This window comes from Trichechus manatus, unplaced genomic scaffold (genome assembly GCF_000243295.1).
Source record: "Trichechus manatus latirostris isolate Lorelei unplaced genomic scaffold, TriManLat1.0 scaffold00010, whole genome shotgun sequence".
Lineage (NCBI taxonomy): Eukaryota > Metazoa > Chordata > Mammalia > Sirenia > Trichechidae > Trichechus > Trichechus manatus.
Window position 1 is genome coordinate 27,249,382 of NW_004443946.1, and position 21,760 is coordinate 27,271,141.

At 42.2% G+C, this 21,760-nt stretch overlaps 2 protein-coding genes across 3 annotated transcripts; one reads left to right on the forward strand and one right to left on the reverse strand.

Annotated features, from left to right (window-relative positions):
* Positions 1–272: 272 nt before the first annotated feature.
* NPC2 (NPC intracellular cholesterol transporter 2) lies at positions 273–14,295 on the reverse strand. 2 transcript variants are annotated; one of them, XM_023726386.1, is made up of 4 exons: positions 8,300–8,517; positions 5,958–6,065; positions 3,602–3,774; positions 273–1,720 (listed from the first exon to the last, which is right to left on the reverse strand). In XM_023726386.1, exons 1-4 carry the CDS (start codon positions 8,358–8,360, stop codon positions 1,634–1,636), a joined length of 429 nt encoding a protein of 142 aa, XP_023582154.1. In that variant the 5' UTR covers positions 8,361–8,517; the 3' UTR covers positions 273–1,633. The 2 variants fall into 2 exon arrangements, with proteins under 2 accessions (XP_023582154.1, XP_004371095.2); XM_004371038.2 differs by lacking the exon at positions 8,300–8,517 and adding an exon at positions 14,140–14,295 and having other exon boundaries at positions 274–1,720.
* Positions 14,296–14,674: 379 nt separating this feature from the next.
* On the forward strand, positions 14,675–16,235 carry ISCA2 (iron-sulfur cluster assembly 2). The gene is made up of 4 exons (XM_004371039.2): positions 14,675–14,763; positions 14,942–15,044; positions 15,158–15,273; positions 15,714–16,235. Exons 1-4 carry the CDS (start codon positions 14,693–14,695, stop codon positions 15,886–15,888), a joined length of 465 nt encoding a protein of 154 aa, XP_004371096.1. The 5' UTR covers positions 14,675–14,692; the 3' UTR covers positions 15,889–16,235.
* Positions 16,236–21,760: the final 5,525 nt, after the last annotated feature.

Genomic DNA, 21,760 nt, shown 5'->3' on the forward strand with positions numbered 1-21,760 from the left:
GATGGATTAGTGGCAGTTATACATCTACAAGATTAGACAGTGTCTTAAGCCAATCTCTTTTGAGGTACAAAAGAGAGAAGCGGGCAGAGAGACATGGGGATCTCATACCACCAAGAAAGCAGTGCCGGGAGCACTTTGGACCCAGGGTCCCTATGCAGACAAGCTCCTAGTCCAGGGGAAGACTGGTGACAAGGACCTTCCTCCAGATCCGACAGAGAAAGACTGCCCCTGGAGCTGACGCCCTGAATTTGGACTTCTAGCCTACTAGACTGTGAATAAATAAATTTCTCTTTGTTAAAGCCATCTACTTGTGGTATTTCTGTTATAGCAGCACTAGGTAACTAAGACTTCCTTGTACTTCAAAAGAGGAGGAAACCCCAAGGTTTGGTAATTTAGTTACTACCTGTTACAGTATTTCATTTTTCCATTGGCCCTATGGCATCTAACTTCACATTTCATCTTTAAGCGTTTAGGTTTTCCTCATCATGGCAGAGGGTTCCAAAAGATCACTGTGTCTCCCAACATGCAACCCCTAGCCCCTACTTCTATCCTTGAAATTCAGTTTCCTCAATCCTTCAGAAGAAGGATGTTATTACTCAACTAGATGATGTTTGCTTTCATTGCTTCTTTCAAGCATGATTGGTGGCTCCAACAACACAAATATAAGTCACAAGTTTGTGTAAAATAAAGCAAAACAAGGAGGTCACTTTGTATAAAGTAGGTAAGTAAGGTCTAACTGGGCAAAAAGGGGAGAAAAGGCAGTTTCTGAAAGTCAGTGCACTACAGGACCATGCCTGAGTGCTGTTAAGAGCTTCTGCCTAGAACTGGGTGTCCACCTTCCACGGACCTAGGGACATACTCTGACTGAAAGAAGCAGGCAACTATAGCCCAAAGGCGGAAGACAGGACTGACAAGTTTTTATTCAAAGGTATATTTCTAGGTGTATAAAGAGGCCACAAGTTAATGTTCTTAAATCAAGAATCTATTAACCAAGTGCTATATTAAAAAAAAATCTAAGAAAAAGAAACATGAGACAATCACAGAGAACCAGCCATCCAGAGCTGAATTTCTGTCGTAGAACCTCCCCTCCAATGAAACACTGGACACCATTAGAGAGCAAGTCATGGCTGTTGAAGCAATGGAGCTGGAGGTGCTGACTTGGCCAGATGCACTGAACTCAGTGAGGCACTTGAAGATGAAGAATTTGTAGCTGTAATATCCCAGCTGGATAGATGTGGCTTGGACCTGTCCTCCAATGTGAGGGCCAACAACCCTAGAGCAAGTTATCTGATATCCCTAAGCAATCTCCTCAAGTCCTGTCTGGTTGCACCCTCCCAATTACTACTGCAAAGAACACTGGAGACAATTAACCAATCCCTTAGTCCCACAGTCTTACCTCTCTTCTTTCCTTCAACCCTTTTACAAAAGGTGTCATAAGGAAACAGTTTTGAGCTTTCAGGAAACAGGGTCTTAGATTGCTTTTGGAGGCTGAGGGGTATAAGACAGCAGTTTGGAAATTTCCTTTCATCTTATGGCACTGATTTAGTTTCAGACTTGATTTTTCCTCTCCTTTGTCCCCTCCCCCTACCTGTGCCCTCTCACCCCCAGACAGACATATTGGCATCAAATATCTCTAGGATATGATCTCTAATGGGATTTTCCAGCAGAAGAGACGCTGTCCTTTGTCATCCAGAAGTTCCCACTCCACCACCAGTTTTATCTGGAGAAAGAGAAAAGAAATTGGGAAAAATGAAACTAGGACCTGACCTCAATCCATAATTGGTTTACAATCCTGGGTAGATTGTAACAAACTGCCTAATTCCTCATATTTTTCTTTTTTAAGTCATGACATAATGAAGGTTACTTAGGATGTGGGCAGAACCTGTGTCCTTAAAAATTAGAAGAATGAACCAAGTTATGTCTATGATTTGGCATTAGCAGCACCTCAGACTAACCTAATGACCTTACCAAATACAATTTCTAAAGCATTCTTTTCTCTTTCAGATCAATGATAGATAAGTGAAGCCTTACATGAAAAATAATTTTACATTCAATTTCTCATGTATATGGCAATGTGATCCAGCTTTTTCCAACTCTAACCATGAAGACCAGAGAGTAAAAAGGCTAGATTCTTAGATAAAAAGAAACTTTCTTATTAGTTGGAAATGGAAATGTCAAAGCACAAAGGATGGTCCAAAGGCATTTATAGCGATGTGAATAATTTCAGTGAGAACAATTCTTTGTAGCAATATAAATTCAATTAATTTCCTTAAACTATTTTCTAATAATTTATCTCTTTATAGACGTCTGCCTTGACTTGTTACACCCCTATTATGGCTGTCTCCTCTAATTCTTAATAATTCACCAACCTATGGTCGGTCCTTTCTTATGTGGACATTAGCTTGCTTGTCATTAGTTATTACTTCTCTTTTATACTCAAATGCTTCTTCACAACACAACATTTGAGGGACAATGCTTCTTGAAACTTGTTTTGTAAGTTTTTCAAGACTAGTTAGTACACATTAATTATTGTTTCACTTAGTGCTTAAACTAACGGAGTTTGAGCTGTTTTTTCAAATTAAACGTAATTTACTTAAAAAATAACTAGTCATATCCTGACTGACACCCTGCATGCTTAACTGAGGTTCAGAAATTCCCATGATTAGATGGATACTCTGCAAATTAATCTACAAACCTGTCCCTGACCTTTAGGGTCTCCAGCATCTCTTAGGCACAGACTCTATATCAGAGTCTCTTCAGAAAGTCCTTTAATTACTTGCTTTTTCTAGAAAATAAATGGTCAGATTGCTCCTAGGTTCACTTGACTTCCTTTCAAGAAATACAGCCATTTTTTTTCCCATGGAAAAAAGTAATCTCTTTACTTCTTCCATTCTTATCAAGCTTTATACCTTTAATACAAAGCTCACTCAGGCAGGATCTAATCTCACAAGAGCCTGGTAGAAAAAGAAGTAGGTCTACCAGAGCAGGTCTGAGGTGGAAGTGGGAGAAAAAAGAGTGGAAAAAGCTACCTCTTTACTATGGAGCTAACAAACTATTGCTCTTTTGTTAAGAGATTAATGGAGACACTAGATTTTTATTTATTTTTTTATTACTATGCTAAGACAACTTGGATCTTGAACTATTTTGTATCTAGTTAACATCTTTTAACATTGTACACAGACTTTGGAGTCACAAGACTCAGCTCTAAGTCTAGGCTGTACTATTTACTAGTGGAACAGATTCTGTCCATATTGCATAACTTCTGAAGTTCAAATTTCTTCATCTGCAAAACAGAAATAATATTACCTCTACATAGGGTGGCCACAGGAATCAAATGAAATGTTACATGTAAAAATGGCATCCCTAGGCCTAGGCTAACCATTAGGCCATAGTCAAAGAACAAAAGGACACAACAAAAAACAGCTTCCCTACTACATGATTCCTAACAATCAAACCTATCTACTTTTCCTCAGGCTTCCGCCTCCTCATCATACAGATGAGGAACCCTGGGACCCCTTATCCCAATCTTTGCTTCTTGACCCCTCCGCTTGGATTTTCAATCCAGTCACAGGCCTCCAGGGTCAACAACAATGTCACTTACAGAGGGGTATTCATGCTTCACTGGTAGTTTATTCACATAGTAATAGGTCTTGTCTTTTTGGATGGGGCAGTCGATTCCACTCTTACAACCATCAGGCTCAGGAATGGGAAAGGGAACTGGGAGGCCCATCACAATGCCATGCACCGAGGCTGTGCTATTTCTGGAAAAAGTATCTACAGATGGGGGGAAGAAAAACAGGATCAGATTGTAAAGGAAACAGCCTATTTCCAAACTCTAAATAAAAAATTTGGATGTATTCTCAAGATATGGCACTGCTATAAAAGCACACCATAAAGCCTGCACTCTTGATTCCCAGGGTCTATTTCTCTTTGTAGTTATGCTTAGTACCAAGCACAGGCCAAGCATTCACTCTAAAACATGAAATATTAATGAATTATTGGGAAGAAAAAAAAAAAAGCAGCAATACACAGGAGTTGTTTTTGTTGCTCTAACCCCAGTTGGCTCTTCACTGCCTTTCATAGTTTTTCAGGAGAATCAGAGATACCTGGATAAATAACCTTATCCAACAAGGTAACCAATCTTTGGCAGAAAATTTTAATCAGTTTCTGTCAGAGTGTATTGTGTGTCTTAAAGAGTTTTAGATGATTGGTTTCTGAATTCTCAAATACCCTGTCCCCCATGTCTGCCCAGAGGATTTCATTAGAGATTAAGAATTCAATGGATAGCAATATAGAAAGAGCATGGAATAAGGAGTTCCCATAGAAATGCCATGGGCTGTAACAATGGTGAAACAAGTAAAACCTTTAGAAATTGGGGAAGATTAGAAAGAGGCAGCACATTTCTTATGAACCTCCACCTGGCATATCACAAGACAGGCGGAGATCTTTGGCAAGAGGGATAAAGGTACTATAAAATTAGAGCAACCAGCGTTAGAAGCTGTTAGCGTATTCTGGAGATTCAGAGAGTATCGGTTCTGTTTCTTTCTTTCTCTCTGGTTTGGGGATGGCTTTTTTTTTAGAAGGCAATTTTATTTTTTGGGTTTGGAACAACAGAGGGGCCAGGTTATAGTTCAAAGGGAAAATAGGGAGCTAGTTCTTGAAGCTGTCTTTAGGCTTAAAAACAAGAGAAGACAGGAACTTTTAGGTTTCTTATCAGACTGTTTAGTCTAGTTCCATAGGATAGAAAATAGGAGGAGGAGTCAAGGCAGATGGACTGTCCAGAAATAAACATTCTGCATTTGTCTAGATTTTTGGGAGTCTAAAAGTGATGAATGTGGTACAAGAAAGCAACAAGTTCCAACAATATTTCTTCAAGTTGAAGAAGAAAGCTCAGATTTTTTTTTTTTAACAGTACTTTAGATGAAGGTTTACTGAACAAACTAGCTTCTCACTAAACAATGAGTACACATACTGTTTTGTGGCATGGGTTGTCAACCCCATGACATGTCAACATTCTCCCCTTCTTGACCTTGGGTTCCCTATTACCAGCTTTCTTGTCTCCTCCTGCCTTCTCGTCCTTGCTGCTACGCTGCTGTGTCCATTTAGTCTCATTTTGTTTTATGGGCCTGTCTAATCTTTGGCTGAAGGGTGAATCATGGGTGACTTCATTACTGAGCTAAAAGTGTGTCCAGGTGCCATACTCTCGGGGTTTCTCCAGTCTCTGTCACACCAGTAAGACTGTCAGAGCAGTCAGTGGTGGTAGCAGGGCACCATCTAGCTGTGCTGGACTCAGTCTGGTGAAGGCTGTGGTAGTCGTAGTCCATTAGTCCTTTGGACTAATCTTTCCCTTCTGTCTTTGGTTTTCTTCATTCTCCCTTGTTCCAGATGGGGTGGGACCAGTGGAGCATCTGAGACAGCCACTCACAAGAGAAAGCTCCGATTTCTTGATTGTTTCTTGGGTTCCCATTGTATTTCCTAAACCTTACAGAGACTGTTAAGTATTAAATGCACCTTCATTTTTAGGCAGGTCATAGGCGCAATAGCTGAAAGGTATACTGCTTGAAATAACATTTTAGAGGCGTTTCAAACTCTAAAGAATTGGGGTCTGTACTAATACTCTGCAGAGTCGATATTCCCATAAAAGCCTGCTGTGCAGTATTACCAAGACAAGACAGAGAAAAGCCGAGCCCTTGTCTCTAACCTGTGAACACATGGAAATCTCCCTGTTGGCTTAACGGGAGTCTGGCAGCCATGGACTGTGGAATACAGGCATATAGGAACCCGGTATGAGAAGGATGTCTAAGGCAGTAGTGAATCCTAGCTTTGCATGAGTTGGAAGGGAGGTCACAGAACTCTGGACTGCAAATTCCCTTCATTACATTCCCATGCTCATTCCTATACTTGAGATTTATGTTGTGCCTCAGAATGAATTTGAGGGTAAGAGTCGTTTTACTCACTGCTGGTGAAGGTGACATTGACACTATAAGACTGTCCTTTGAGCAGCTGGCATGGCTGGGTGGGGCATGGGCTCACATTCACTTCCTTTATAACTCCGACCACAGACCCTGCAAAAGAAGAAGAATGAATTGGAATAGGAAGAAAAATAAACCACCTAAGCTGCCCCCTACCTAACGGGAAGGTGCTCTGTTCTCCCAAATAGAGTGAACTCATTCTCCTCTGACTGCTTTCCTGGAATCAAATCTTCAAGACAATGCTCAGTTGAAAGTCAGAATCTTGACTCATCTTACTACTAAAATCATATCCTATAAATCAGATGAAAAAGGAGCTAGTTGGTTTCTTGACCATGAGAAAGTTAGTATCTCTTAAGCTAAATAATATCCAGAGACCATACCCACAAAAGATTATGATTGAACTTAAGCTACAACCACAGGAACTCCAAATTTTCCTAGGTTCTTGTCTTCCATTCTTTTTTTTTTTTCCTTCTAAATTTTATTTTGTTATTGTTGTTGAGAACATACACAGCAAAACATACACCAATTAAAGTTTCCACACGTACAATTTAGTGACACTGACTACATTCTTTGAGTTGTGCAACCATTCTCACCCTCCTTTTCTGAGCTGTTCCTCCCTCATTAACATAAACTCACTGTCCCTTAAGGTTCCTACTGAATCTTTCAAGTTGTTGTTGTCAACTCGATCCCACATAGATAGTTCTTAAAAAAGCATAATGTTCCCTCCACCAGACTGAGTCCAGCACAACTAGATGGTGCCTGGCTACCACCGACTGCTCTGACAGGGATCACAACAGAGGGTCCTGGACAGAGCTGGGGAAAAATGTAGAACAAAATTCTAACTCACAAAAAAAGACCAGACTTACTGACCTGACAGAGACTGGAGAAACCCTGACAGTACAGCCCCCGGACACTCTTTTAGCTCAGAAATGAAGTCACTCCTGAGGTTTACTGTTTAGCCACAGATGAGACAGGCCCATAAAACAAAACTAGTAGGGGACAACAACCCAGGGACAAGGACTAGAAGGCACGAGGGGACCGGAAAGCTGGTAATAGGGAACCCAAGGCTGAGAAAGGAGAGTGTTAACATGTGGTAAGGTTGTTAACCAGTGTCATAAAACTGTATGTGTACTGTTTAACGAGAAACTATTGTTCTATAAACCTTCACCTAAAGTAGAATAAAAAAAAATTAAGAAAAAAAAAAAAGCATAATGCTCAAGGCAAGACCTTTTTTACTAGTTCAGCTAAACTATCGTTTGGTTTTTAAGAGGACTTCAGGGGATATTTTTGGTTTCAAGGTTTAAAGAGTAACTCAGGGCAATAGTTTCAGGCATTCATCCACCCTCCACGGTTCCAGAAAGTTTAGAGTCCATGAAAATCTGAAATTCTGTTCTGCATTTTTTCCCCTTTCTTGTCTTCCATTCTTAATGGTAAGGGGGTCACAGTTCAAATTGAAACCTAAATGTTTGCCTCAAACTTCCTTTTAATTAAAATATTCCTGCTTTCCCGTTCATTTTCTAGCAAAGAGATAAGCACTCAACATTTGCTGAAAGTTCTCCACTAAGGGAAAACCATATTTTATACAAAAAATAGCTAGAAGGAAAACCTGGAACCTGAAACTCCAAGGAGGTTAAGTCAGAAAGATGAGTTAAGTCATCTTTCTACCTCAAGTTCTACAAGAGCACATGCTGACTTAAGATGTCTGTTAATGTATGTTGGTAAGTCGGCCAGATTATCACAACAGATGCAATCCGTTTGGAGTCCCTAGATCCAGGAGTCTCTAGTTCCTGAGAAAGTCATTTGTTTTAGATCCTGTGGAAATTGTACCTTGGGTAGCATAGACATGGGAAAGCTGAGGCACCTTAATGATGGCCAAATGAATCTGAAGAAGAGAATGAACTATGACGTACCTCACAACAATGGGCTTTACCAGCCTTGTTTCAGAGATAAGAAAACAGAGAAGCAGAAAGATTGTTGTGACTTGTCCAAGCTCACACTACCTATAAAGGGCAGAACCAAGACTCAGTAGGTTTGTCTGACTTTGAAGCTCTTGGACAGAGTTCACTGGAACCTGAAATGAAGCTTTAAATAAGTAGCCATAGTGACAAACGGTAGGAGACCCCAAAGAAATTCCTGACTGAGAACTACTTGAGGACTCTGGGTGAAGATCCTGATCCTCTTAACTCAATCAAAGCCTTTTTAGGTATCTTGATTCAGCACACCTCCTTGGCCCTTACCACTATTCTCTTTCTATCCTAGAGATTCAATGCTCATATCTTTTGTGATTTTTGGTGATGAAGAGATACATTCGATCAGATTTTACAAACCTTCCCCGAATCTCCTGGCAAATCCTTTGCCCAATAATTTATCTTCTGGAAATCTCTTCATTCTTTAACCCCAACCTGGCTTCCTAGAGAAATAAGCAGTACTATTAAAAGTATGGAGCCCGGGTGGTACAGTGGTAAAAGCACTCGGCTGCTAAACAAAAGGTCGGCGGTTTGAACCTACCAGCCACTCCATAGGAGAAAGATGTGGCAGTCTGCTTCTGTAAAGATTACAGCCTTGGAAACTCTATGGGGCAGTTCTACTCTGTCCTATAGGGTCACTAGCAGTTGGAATCAACTCGACGGCAATGGGTTTTATTAGAGGTATGAGGTAAAAATAAAAAGTATCAGAATATCCTTTTTTAAAAAATATATAATTTATTTTATATATTTTTTGTTGTTGAGAATATACACAGCAAAAATACACCAGTTCAACAGTTCCTACAGGTACAATTCAGTGACATTGATTACATTCTTCGAGTTGTGCAACCATTCTCACCTTCCTTTTCTGAGTTGTTCCTCCCTCATTAACATAAACTTACTGCCCCCTGTATCTTGGAAGAAGTACAACCAGAATGCTCCTTAGAAGCAAGGATGGCGAGACTATGTCTTACATACTTTGGACATGTTGTCAGGAGAGATCAGTCCCTGGAGAAGGACATCATGCTTAGTAAAGTACAGGGTCAGAGAAAAAGAGGAAGACCCTCATTGAGACGGACTGACACAGTGGCTGCAACAATGGGCTCAAGCGTAACAGTGATTGTGAGGATGGTGCAGGACCGGGCAGTGTTTCGTTCTGTGGTGCACAGGGTCACTATGAGTCGGAACTGACTCAATGGCACCTAACAACAACAACAACTGCCCCCTGAAGTTCCTACCCTGCTGTTGTCAATCTGATCTCATGTAGATAAATCTTAAAAGAGTATACACTCAAGGCAGACATTCTTTACTAGTTAAGCTAAACTGTCGTTTGGTTTTAAGAAGACCTCAGGGGAAATATATATATATTCACTTTATTGTACTTCAGATGAAGGTTTACAGAGCAAACTAGCTTCTCATTAAACAATATACATACTGTTTTTTGACACTGGTTGCCAGCCCCACGACATGTCAACACTCTCCCCCCCTTCTTGACCTTAGGTTCCCCATAACCAGCTTTCCTGTCCCCTCCTGCCTTCTCATCCTTGCCCCTGGGCTGATGTGTCCATTTAGTGTCATTTTGTTTTATGGGCCTGTCTAATCTTTGGCTGAAGGGTGAACCTCAGGAGTGACTTCACTACTGAGCTAAAAGGTGTTCGGGGGCGATACTCTCAGGGTTTCTCTAGTCTCTGTCAGACCAGTAAGTCTGGTCTTTTTTTCTTTTTTTAATGAGTCAGAATTTTGTTCTACATTTTTCTCCAGCCCTGTCCAGGACCCTCAATTGTGATCCCTGTCAGAGCAGTCGGTGGTGGTAGATGGGCACCATCTAGCTGTGCTGGACTCAGTCTGATGGAGGCTGTGGTAGTTGTGGTCCATTAGTCCTTTGGACTAATCTTTCTCTTGTGTCTTTGGTTTTCTTCACTTTCCCTTGCTCCAGACTGTGTGAGCCCAGTGGCCTATCTCAGATGGCCACCCATATGCTTTTAAGACCTCAGGGGATATTTTTAGTTTAAGGTTTAAACATTACTTCAGGGCAATAGTTTCAGGAATTTATTTAGCTGCCATGATTCCAGAAAGTCTGGATTCCATAAGAATTAGAAATTGTGTTCTGCATTTTCCCCCTTCCTGCTTTAGCTTTTGAAATTAGGCTGATTCAAGAAGCCTACTCACTTCTGAGTGGTGGACTAAGTAATTTAAGAGAAACTGCCATTTTAACATTGAAATGACTCTATACAGCATTTGAACTGGGAATGACCCTTAAAAGAAGAACTGGGAACTGCACTATCTCCCATGTACTTCTGAGTTCTCTTCAGTTATTTAGTCACGTTCTTTTAGGGAAGAAATCTAAGAGACCCACTTAGGAGTGATGAAATATTTTGGCTGGAAAAATAACAGGCAGTACCTTAAATCCTGACCAAGTTATTAGGAGCTTGATTTTTCCAATAATCAAAGGGATGAACTATTGAAAGGATAAAGAGGAGGACAGAGGTCAAGGTCTTTATAGCTCCCATATAAGCTAAGGGCCTTAATTAAACTCAACGTCAAATACAGCCAATACACACAGCTGAGATGGCAGAAGTACCAGTTGTGTTAAAGAAGAATACTGCTATCTTCAGTGTCTTAGGCTGGGTTCTCTAGAGAAGCAAAACCAGTAAAGCATATTGTTATGGATTGAACTGTGTCCCCAAAAATGCGTATCAGTTTGGCTAGGCCATGGTTGCCAGTATTATGTGGCTGTCTACCATTCTGTGATCTGATGTGATTATCCTATGAGTTGTAAATCCTAACCTCTATGATGTTAATGGAGCCCTGGTGGCTAAGTGGTTAAGAGCTTGGCTGCTAACCAAAAAGTCAGCAGTTCTAATCCACCAGCTGCTCATTGGAAACCCTATGGGGCAGTTCTATTCTGTCTTAGTTATCTAGTGCTGCTATAACAGAAATACCACAAGTGGATGGCTTTAACAAAAACAAATTTGTTCTCTCAGTCTAATAGGCTAGAAGTCCAAATTCAGGGTGCCAGCTCCAGGGGAAAGCTTTCTCTCTGTTGGCTCTAAAGGAAGGTCCTTGTCATCAATCTTCCCTTCGTCTAGGAGGTTCTCTGCACAAGAACCTTGGGTCCAAAGGATGTGCTCTGCTCCCGGTGTTGCTTTCTTGATGATATGAGGTTCCCATGTCTCTCTGCTTGATTGTCTCTTCTATATCTCAAAAAGATTGATTTAAGACAAAACCCAACACTTAGATTGAGTCCTGCCTCATTAACATAACTGCCTCATTAACATCATAGAGGCAGGATTTACAACACATAGGAAAATCACATGGGATGACAAAATGGTGGACGATCCCGCAGTACTAGAAATCATGGCCCAGCCAAATTGACACATATTTTTGGGGGACACAATTCAATCCATGACAAGAACTAAGACATGCATATACATATAGTTGTTGTTGTTAGGTGCCATCAAGTCAGTTCCGACTCATAGCAACCCTATGTACAATGGAACAAAACACTGCCCGGTCCTGCGCTATCCTCACAATCGTTGTGCTTAAGGCCATCGTTGCAGCCACTGTGTTAACCCATCTTGTTGAGGGCCTTCCTCTTTTTCACTGACCCTCTACTTTGCCAACCATGATATACTTCTCCAGAGACTGGTCCCTTCTGATGACGTGTCCAACGCAAGCAAGACGAAGTCTCACTATCCTCGCTTCTAAGGACTATTCTGGCTGTACTTCTTCCAAGGGTTCTTATAGATCTACTTCTGAAAAATCAGCCATTGAAAACCCTATGGAATGCAGTTCTACTCCGATACAAATGGGGTTGCCATGAGTAGGAATCGACATCATATTGACCAACACTGCTCCAGCTAGGTCTGTAAATAATACCTTGCAGTCCCTTATCCTTCAGCTTGCTTCTCTATCATGACAAAGTTCTCAAACTGTACATACAAGGATTTTCCTCTCTAAGCACCCGAAGCAGTTTGAGAAGCACTTGCTTCCACTCTATTCCATCTTCTATGGATAGAGAAAAAAAAGTCAACAACGTATTGAAAAATCAGTGCTTATGTCAAGGCTTTCAATGTCCAGCTTCTACTGCTTTCAAGGCTAGGTCACATGATCTAGTAGGACCTGAGCAAAAGGTAGTTATTATAGCTCCTTCTATGAGTTGGCATCAGCTCAATGGCAACCAGTTTTTGGGTATAGCTCCTTCATCTAGTTTCTTGCTGCAAGAGGTGCTTGGACTTCTAATGTCAATAGAACAAATTCCTCAGCCTCAACCTGCAAACATTACAAACCTCAAGTTTGCTTGGCCCCATCTCTCACTTGAGGAAATCCCACCCCAGGGGAGGAGGAGTGTAGAGCGGACTCAAACCCTTTTGATGTTCATCCAGAAGTTTTTACATTGTATTTCCCAATTGAAATGTAAATGGAAAATCTGTAACTGAAACCCTTCTTCCCTTAAGAAGTTCTCCCCATTGATGTAACCAAACCAGTTGTCTTGGAGTCAATTCCAACTCATGGCGACCCCATGTGTGTCAGAGTAGAACTGTGCTCCATAGGGTTTTCAAGGGCTGATTTTTCAGAAGTAGATCACCAGGCCTTTCTTCCAAGGTGCCTCTGGATAGACTCAAACTGCCAACCTTTTGGTTAGCAGGCCCGTGTGTTAACCCTCTGCACCACCCAGGAAATCCTCCCATAGATGTACATCTGCTTTTTTCCAACAGAGTAGAACAATTTTTGGATTTATTTCCCTTAGTTGTTTCTTTGTTCTTTTAATGTTACCACTGAAACTCAAAGTGGTTCTAAACACCCACCAGTTTTCTACCTCTTACTAGCTGTGAGACTTTGGGCAAGTTACTCTATGTGCCCAAGTTTCCTCATCTGTAAACCAGATTTTGTAGAGATTAATACAGCGTTTTCATCCAAACGTTGGCCACTAAGTTTACTGTTAGGAAAGGCAGTAAACTGAGACAATAATAGGATATTTCAAGTGCCTGTCTGCTAATTCAGTGGAACACCATTTGTTAAATGCTGGCAGGCCAGCATTCTTTATTCCTTAATGGAGTCTATCCCCTAGCCCCCAACATTGCTTTTGCCTCAACATGGATTTTGACGACATAGGGGAAAGACTATTCTCTCATTCACTTTTTGAACAAATTTTATTGAGCAGTAGCTATTAGTTAGGCCCTGGATATAAATGAGCAAACTTATTCTGGCTCCATTCTGCTGTGTGATTCTGGAATATAATGATTGCTTATAGGATCTCCAAGTTTCCTTCCAGCTCAAAAATTTTACAATGATTATTAGAACAGTTCTAATTTTAGAACTTACAAAAGTGCTTCTGGAACTTAGAAAAGTTCTGCTAGAACAATAAATTCTGCAGATTTGACTGAATGAACTCATTATTTCTATCCCTTGATGTATTTTCCAACAAAGCTTCTAACCACAGCGGCGAGAGGGGGTTGTGTGTCACGAGACGGGATTAGGAACACGGTGAGTCTTACAGGAGGAAAAACCAGCTAATTCTGAATAACAAAATTCCATGGCCCAAAGGAGGCTCGGAATAAATCAAGAAAAGGGGAACAGACTCTTGACTTGTCAGCAAACAGACTGGGAGGAGGTTATCCAAGACACAAAGCACAAATAAAATGAAGAAGTTCTGCCCCCCACGCCCCACCTCCACGCCTTCCGTTCTAGACCCTCCGTTGTCTGCCCTATGAACTTTAGAAAAACTTCAGCAAAACGTCCACCTCTACAAGTGTTCCAAACCCACCGCCGTCGAGTCAATTCCGACTCATAGCGACTCTACAGAACTGAGTAGAAATGCCCCATAGTGTTTCCAATGCTGTAAATCTTTACCAAAGCAGACTGCCACATCTTTCTCACGCAGAGCGGCGGTCAGGTTCCAACCGCAGACCTTTAGGTTAGCCCCGCGCTTAACCACTGCGCCACCAGGGCTCCTTCTAGTATTGTTCAGGAATCCCAAAATACGCGTTTCAAGGAAAGAGACAAAGTTTGGAGCGGTCGCGTTTAATCGAGGCCGGCCCCCTCTCCGCCAACCCTAGCACCCCCAGTCCACTGCACGCGCGGTCCGAGGCTGAGCCTGGCCGCCCGCGGGACCTGCCCAGCCCAGCCCGGGGTCCCAGCGCGCGGCTTCGGCGCGGGATCCCGTAGTGGGCGCCGGCACATCGGACCGGCCCGCGACTCACCGCAATCCTTGAAGAACACTGGCTCGGCTAGGGAAGCGGCGCTGAGCGCCAGCAGCAGGAACGCTGCGGCCTGGATCCGCATCGCAGCCAAAAAACGTTCAAGAGCGAGGAAGGAAGAACTGTCCACCAAGGTCATAAGATAAACCTGCCGGGGCGGGGCCAGTGAGGGGTCCAGTCAGCCGACCGTTCACATTCAACCACCGCCGGGGCCCGCCCCCAGCCCGCGCCCAGCCCGCCCCCTGGCCGTGCGGCTCCGTTGCCCGCCCATTTCCGCCTATTTTCTCCGCTCGGCGGCTGGCGGGGCTAGGATCCACCTCCGCCCTGCTCCTCCCCTCAATCAGCCCTCCGTCCGGGCTTTGACGATACTCCTTGCTTCCGGGATCTGGAGCAGTTTTAGCCAATCAAGACCCTACTCTTTCCCCATTACCCAATAGGTCCGCTCGGAGGAGGGGTCTCCGTGCTGTCCCGCCCCCCCAGGCCATTCTCCCCGCCTCCCGAGGCCCAGGCTGAGGAGGGATAGGGGCTCCGGGGGGGGCGGAGCTTGTGGGGGAAGATGGCGGCCGCTTGGGGGCTGTCCCTAGCGGCCGCTGCACTGAGAGCGGTTACCGCCTGGCCGAGGGGCAGGTACCAATCTTAAAAGCCTCCTAGGAAGGGAGTGTTAAGTTCTGCGCCTCCAGGACAAGTGGGAAACTAAGGCCCGTGGGAGGGGCTGTGGAGGGGAGGGAGGCTGGCGTGAGTTTGTCCTGGCCGGGGTCAGGCGCTCCTTCATCCCCCTGGTTCATCCTCCTCCCTTGCGTGGCAGGCTCCCTGCGGCCTTCCCCAGGTCTCAGGTGCTTCGGAAAGCGTCGTCCTCTAGCCCCCAGGCCGACGAAGGGCAGATCCACCTCACCGACAATTGCGTCCAGGTAGGAGGCCGCACGTGCGGCGTCTGTGTCCGGGCGAGCGCCGGTACCTCCTCTTCGCTCACACTTCTCTTCCCTGTCTCTCGGAGTTCTTAATTCCCCCTTCTGCATTTCAGAGGCTTCTGGAAATCACCGAAGGGTCAGAGTTCCTCAGACTGCAGGTGGAAGGAGGTGGATGCTCCGGATTCCAATACAAATTTTCACTGGATACAGTTATCAACCCTGATGACAGGCAAGAAGGAGGGAGGGGTGCGACATCAGAGGCTGTTCGGGAGAGAGAAAAGTGTCTCTCCAGTATAATATGCAGTTGTATTCCAAATTTCAAAGATTTTCTAAGCATTGTTAACATCAACCTCACACAGTGAGGATGCAGTGAACATTTGTTGTCTTGACCTAAAAATGACAGTTACAGGAGAAAAATTGACGTGCCCGGGTCCATAGGGAGTTGGTAGAGAGTCCGGCTGGACTAGACCCCAGGCCTAATTCCTTAAATATTTTCCTGTACGCATTTCATTGACACTTTTTTGCCTGAAAGAAAATCAACACCTGTTAGAGGTGATAAGGAATGCTCTCTGTGTACTTGAGAGAATAGGATGTGCTCCTGGGAGGTCAGAGGATGTCATGATTTGGATGTTTGTGATATTAATTAATGCCTTCTTCCTCTCTTTCCAGGGTATTTGAACAGGGTGGGGCAAGAGTGGTGGTTGACTCTGATAGCTTGGCCTTTGTGAAAGGGGCCCAGGTGGACTTCAGCCAAGAACTTATCCGAAGCTCATTTCAAGTGTTGAACAATCCTCAAGCACAGCAAGGCTGCTCCTGTGGGTCATCCTTCTCTGTCAAACTTTAATGTGATAATGAGTGACCCAGACACTACCACCATTTCTACCAATTTGAGGAACTTGAGATTAGGTTTCCATCTAATCATGCTCCCCTCTCAATTTTACTTCCTTTGACCCAGGAGTGTTGTGTTTTGCTACTCTTATTTTCAGAATGTGAAGCTTACTCTTGACGTAATCACCCCTGCCCCAATTCTAAGGCCGTGCCTCCAGATGCTGTTACCTCAGATTTAATCACTGGTTGAAACCCAGTATAATCTATAGAGCCTCCAAGGCTCCAAAATTTGGACTTACTGCTCTGGTCTTTAGAGCTGCTTGTACATATGTGGCCAGCTATATATAAAAGCTACATTTTAAATGAAAGTCCCCATTTACTTGTGTTATGAATCAAGGTCACAGATTGGATAGCTTGAATACTTGTTACTAGGCCAGAGAGAATGAAAAAGGCAAATGAAATATTCTCCTTTTCATCTCAAGCTTTGTGAATATGCTACTTGATTTATTTTTTATGCAACCAGCTCTCCACTTCCCATTGGTAGGGAATCATACTCATGGATCTGCTAGACTCAAAACAAGAACCCATTACCCACACAGCTTGGACCAAACTCCCACTGATACCTGAATCATTTGAAAAATAGCCTCCATATTCCATACGCATATGGACATTTCTAGATTCTGTGATCATTTAGTAACTGAATCTTTTCAGAATATGTTGCTTCACCGAATTATGGTGTAAAATGTCTCTGGTCTCATGCATAAGCAGGAAGTGGTCCCTTTGCTAATATAGATAATAGACACCCATTGCCATCGAGTCGATTCCGACTCATAGCAACCCTATAGGACAGAGTAGAGCTGCCCCATAGGGTTTCCAGGGAGTGCCAGGTGGATTCGAACAGCCAACTTTTTGGTTAGGAGCCGTAGCTCTTAACCACTTTGCCGCCAGGGCTCCAACAGACACTTTGGGACCTTTTATTAGGTAGGTCTGCCAGATAAAATATAGGATGCCCAGTTTTAAATTTGAATTTTAGATAAACGACAAATAATTTTTAGTACGAGTATGTCTTATGCAGTATTTGTGACATACTTAAACTAACAAATTACTATTCATTACTAAACCTGGCAACCTACTTCCAGGTCACTGAAGAAAAGCTTTTTAAATTACAGATTCCAATTTTAAAGTATTTATTTGGGTATGGTACTTAAACAGGCTACAGAGCTTAAAATAATCATGATCCCTGTATGACTTCTGGGAGAGCCAGAACAGTCTGGACAACTAAAAAAACAAAAAAATTCATAACAACAAAAAATGATTTATTACAGCTAATGTTGGGCAAACTGCAACAAAGTTGATTCTGGAAAAATCAATGGTTAAATCCGTCTTTTGCTCAGGAGCCTAAAATTTGCATTTCTGGACTGGATTGGAATTAGTCATTCAGTACGAGAATTTACCATTAAAAAAAAAGTGGAAATAAAGAGTTTAGAGACAACATATCTGAGGCAGAAGCTCAGATACTTAAACATTTTCAATAAGACTATGATTTAGAGAAAAACCTCGTGGTTAGAGGAAAGAAAGGGATACTGAGAAACCTGAGTGCTGGGACGAGGCAGAGAGCAGCGTACCATGAAAGCATCTGTGTGTAAAGTTACTCAGATACTGAGAGTTGCTGCCAATACCTGGACTTCACATAAGATTTTCAGCTCAGACTACCTAAGTCCTTTCATCCTCCTTAAGAAGGGATTTTGCTGCATTTTAAACGTTAGGACCTAGTCTTTCATAATATTTTTGTGGATTATTTATTGATTTGGTGATTTTATAACTCCTACTGAGCACAAGCAGAGTAGCTTTAGTTGTTAAATAATCCACTAAATTGTAGTGGTCTTCTAGGCAGAAACAGGGTCCCTCAGAAGGCAGAAGCCTGTACGTAGGTTCTTATTGTTAGTGGGAGAATTGGAATTTTGTGTTTAGGTGAGGTGGATTTGAGAGAAATTGCCTTATTTCATCACACTGAGAAAGCTTCATGGGGAAACCTGTAGTGGTAAGAAGTCTCCATTTTGGGGGAGGGGTGTAGATATTTTAAGGACAGGGTATGGGAGAATGATGACACCAAGGGGACACAGGACAGTTTGCTTGGAATAAACAGTAAGCATGGTAAAGTGGGCTTAGCATCTTTTGCAGGCTCTTTCTGACCAGATGTCCTCTTCCAGCAGATATTTTCACAGACGTTCACTATGCAGATTCATTTAGGAAAACTTTATACTTTCCCAGTAGCAATTGGAAGATCTTTTGTCTCCATCTTACTTTCAAGGGGAGCTTTTCAAAGCCTTATTTGTTGCAGAATTGGCTTTAATTAACTTGATATGCAAGCCATTGTCTGGCTGGGGCAGCATGTCCCTCCCACCTTTGCTTTAGTGATGCCGTAGTGCAAGGACCAAAGGCAAGGGAGCCTTGAATCTGCTTTATGTTGTGAATCAGCTTTATGTTGTTGGGGGCTCAAATAGAGGACCTCTTGGTCAATGTCCAGATCTTACTGTCAAATCACGTTCTTTAGTTATGTGATGATAGTGGTAAGTGGCATATGAACTATTTATGTCCCATCCACTCTTAGTTTTTTCCATGTAGGAATGTTGACTGATTACAAAGGATTAGGAGAAAACAGGTCCAGAAGGAAGGACTACTAAATTAGGTGTCCAGGAAGATATTCTTTTTTGTCGCTTCTAGGAATTGAGCCCTATTCTTTTGCTCTTTCGTTATAAAGCATCAGAGTAGAGGGCTGACATTTGGCAGGAGCATCCTGGTACAAGGGAGCGGACAGCATTGATGGTAGCTGATCCTTCTGGTTGCTATAGCCCTCCCTGGAACTCTGGCCCCAAGCTGATGTTATACAGCTGGCATTGGGCAGGACCTAATGCTGTTGCCTGAAATATCATGGTTTTACATGTTTGCCTTAAAGGCAGGAAATTCCTCTCTCTTTTTTTTAATAACTTATTTTTGAGAATATACACAAGAAAATATACACCAATCCAACAGTTTGTACATGTACAATTCAGTGACGTTGATTACATTTTTTGAGTTGTGCAACCATTCTCATCCTCCTTTACTAAGTTGTTCCCCATTAACATAAACTCACTGCCACCTAAGTTTTCTATCTATTCTTTCAAGTTGCTGTTGTCAATTTGATTCTGAATAGTTAGAGCTTAAAAGAGCGTATGCTCAAGGCAGATATTCTTTGCTAGTTAAGCTAGATTATTGTTTGGTTTTAAGAAGACTTCAGGGGATATTTTTGGTTTAGGGTTTAAAGATTATCTCAGGACAATAGTTTCGGGGGTTCATCCAGCCTCCATGGCTCCAGAAAGTCTGGATCCCATGGGAATTTGAAAGTCTGTTCTGCATTCGAAAACTCTACTTTTGAAGGTATCTAGTATTGCTGTTTATCATCGCTCTTTTAAAATCCCTGTTTGCCCTTCTTTCTCTACCAAAATACCATGCCAACCCTTTGGTTAGTAGTTGAGTGCTTAACCATTTGCGCATCCAGAGACTCCTCAGAAATACTACAGTGCTGTTTAAAGGAAGTTTGCTTTAAGGAATTTTGAAATAAGTTATCACCTGGCCTTAGTTGTTAAATCTAGACTAGTATATAAAAAGAGGGAGCATTTAATCAGTCTGTGGCCAGCAATTGTATTTAAAAATATTTTATTTTTTTAAGTTTGTAATACATACGGTACAGAATTCAAAAAGATACACAACGGGATACAATGAAAAGTCTCCCAATTCTGTCCTCATCCCCCCACTCACCCTTCCCACAAACTACCATTGTTTCTAAGAATTTATCCCAGATAGAATCCCACAGATACAATGTGAAATAACTTATGTGCAAGAATATTCATTACAGCATTATTTGTAGTAGCAAAAGATGGGAAACAATTGAAATATCTATCAATAGGGGACTGATTAAATTTTGGTTTATCCATTTCATGGGATATTGTACAGCTATAAAATAAGGCAGCTCTTTATGTGCAAGTGTATATTAAGTGACAAAGCAAAGTGCACAACAACATGCATAGGATGCTGTTACTTGTGTTTAATTAAAAAAGTACATATATGCATGTAATATTTTTCTTTTTTTATTGTTGTAGTTTAAGTGAAAGTTTACAATTCAAGTCAGTATCTCATACAAAAATTTATACATACACAGTTATGTAACCCCAGTTGCTCTCCCTATACTGTAACAGCACACTCCTCCTTTCCACCCGATTTCCCGCATCTATTTAACCAACTCATAACCCTCTCCGCCTTCTCATCTCCCCTCCTGACAGAAGCTGCCTGTTTAGTCTCATGTATCTACTTGAGCTAAGAAGCACGCTCTTCACGAGTATCATTTTATGTCCCACAGTGCAGTCCAATCTTTGTCTGAAGAGTTGGCCTTGGGAGTTGTTTTAGTTCTGGGTTGACAAGAGAGTCCGGGGGCCATGCTTTCTGGGGTTCCTCCAGTCTCAGACCATTAAGTCTGGTCTTTTTACTAGAATTTGATTTCTGCACCCACCTTTCCCCTGCTCCATCAGGGACTCTCTGTTCTGTTCCCTGTCAGGGCGGTCATTGGTGTTAGCCGGGCACCATCTAGTTCTTCTGGTCTCAGGCTGATGAAGTCTCTGGTTTATGTGGCCCTTTCTGTCTCTGCATGTAATATTTCTGAGAAAGCGAGCAAGAAGGCAGGTTGGAAGAAGGGGCAGTTTATCTGGGGATAAAGGGCAGAGTTTATCTGAGGAATGGTAAGAAGTTCTCTGAAATATGGGGTGTAAGGTGGAGTGGTGAGGATGAGTTTAGCAGATATCCACCTCTCTTTCCACTTAGACAAATAGCAGCATATGTTACACTATACTCTGTATATACCTTCCTTTTCCCCCTTAATTTCTTTTGTGTATTCTTCCTATCAAGGCATTTAAAGCAGCTTTTTTGCTTTTTTAGGGCCCCATAGCAATTCATAGGAGCCCTGGTGGTACTGTGGGTAAGTGCTTGGCCACTAACCAAAAAGTCCTTGGTTAGAACCCACCAGCTGCTCCATGGGAGAAAGATGTGGCAGTCTGCTTCCTTAAAGATAACAGTCTTGGAAGCCCTATGGGGCAGTTCTACTCTATCCTAATGGTCGCCATGAGTTGGAATCAACTTGATGGCAATGGGTTTGGTTTTTGGGTTTTATAGCAGTTCATTGTTTCCAATCTTTCGCTATTACAAACAATACTGTAATGAATAACCTCTTACGTATTTCTTTTACACTTGGTGAGACTATCTGAAGGTTAAATTCCTACAAGTGTAATTCCTGGATCAAAGAGTAAGTGCTTTTATAATTTTGAAAGACATCACCATATTGTCCCTTCAGAGATTGTACCAATGTATATGCCCATCAGCTATGAGTGTGTATTTCCCAAATGTTTGCCCATTAGGAGTCTTATCAGACTTTTTGATCTTGGCCAATTTGATAATTAACAAACAGTATCAGTGTGGTTTTAATGTGCATTTCTCTTATTATGAATGAAGGTCAGAATATTTTCATATGTTTAAGAATCATTTCTGTCTGCTGAAACATCTCAACTAATATAATGACCTACAGCAAATCACTGAACCTTTCTGTGTCTCAGTTTCCTCACCCATAAATTGGGAATAAAAATAGTAAGTAGGATTGTTGGGTGAATAAATGAAATTATGTACAGCACTCAGCACAGTGCCTGGCACACAGTAAGCATTCAATAAATTATGTGATGGCTGACAGAGCAGCAGGTAGGACAGTACAAATTGAGTTAAGAGAGTAGCGGTTTACCTCCATGTCTCCAGCCACACAGAGCCTTCTTCATTTTATATTGCCATTCATCAGAGCTTTCTTTGTCTTG

Excerpts from the sequence above, each read along its gene's own strand:
- NPC2 (XM_004371038.2), bottom strand. The coding sequence starts at position 14,275 with ATGACCTTGGTGGACAGTTCTTCCTTCCTCGCTCTTGAACGTTTTTTG. Across the intron at positions 3,775-5,957 it reads CAATGTCACCTTCACCAGCA|ATACTTTTTCCAGAAATAGC; the intron begins GTGAGTAAAACG and ends CCCCATCTGTAG. Across the intron at positions 1,721-3,601 it reads TGAAGCATGAATACCCCTCT|ATAAAACTGGTGGTGGAGTG; the intron begins GTAAGTGACATT and ends CTCTTTCTCCAG.
- ISCA2 (XM_004371039.2), top strand. The coding sequence starts at position 14,693 with ATGGCGGCCGCTTGGGGGCTGTCCCTAGCGGCCGCTGCACTGAGAGCG. Across the intron at positions 14,764-14,941 it reads ACCGCCTGGCCGAGGGGCAG|GCTCCCTGCGGCCTTCCCCA; the intron begins GTACCAATCTTA and ends CTTGCGTGGCAG. Across the intron at positions 15,274-15,713 it reads GTTATCAACCCTGATGACAG|GGTATTTGAACAGGGTGGGG; the intron begins GCAAGAAGGAGG and ends CTCTCTTTCCAG.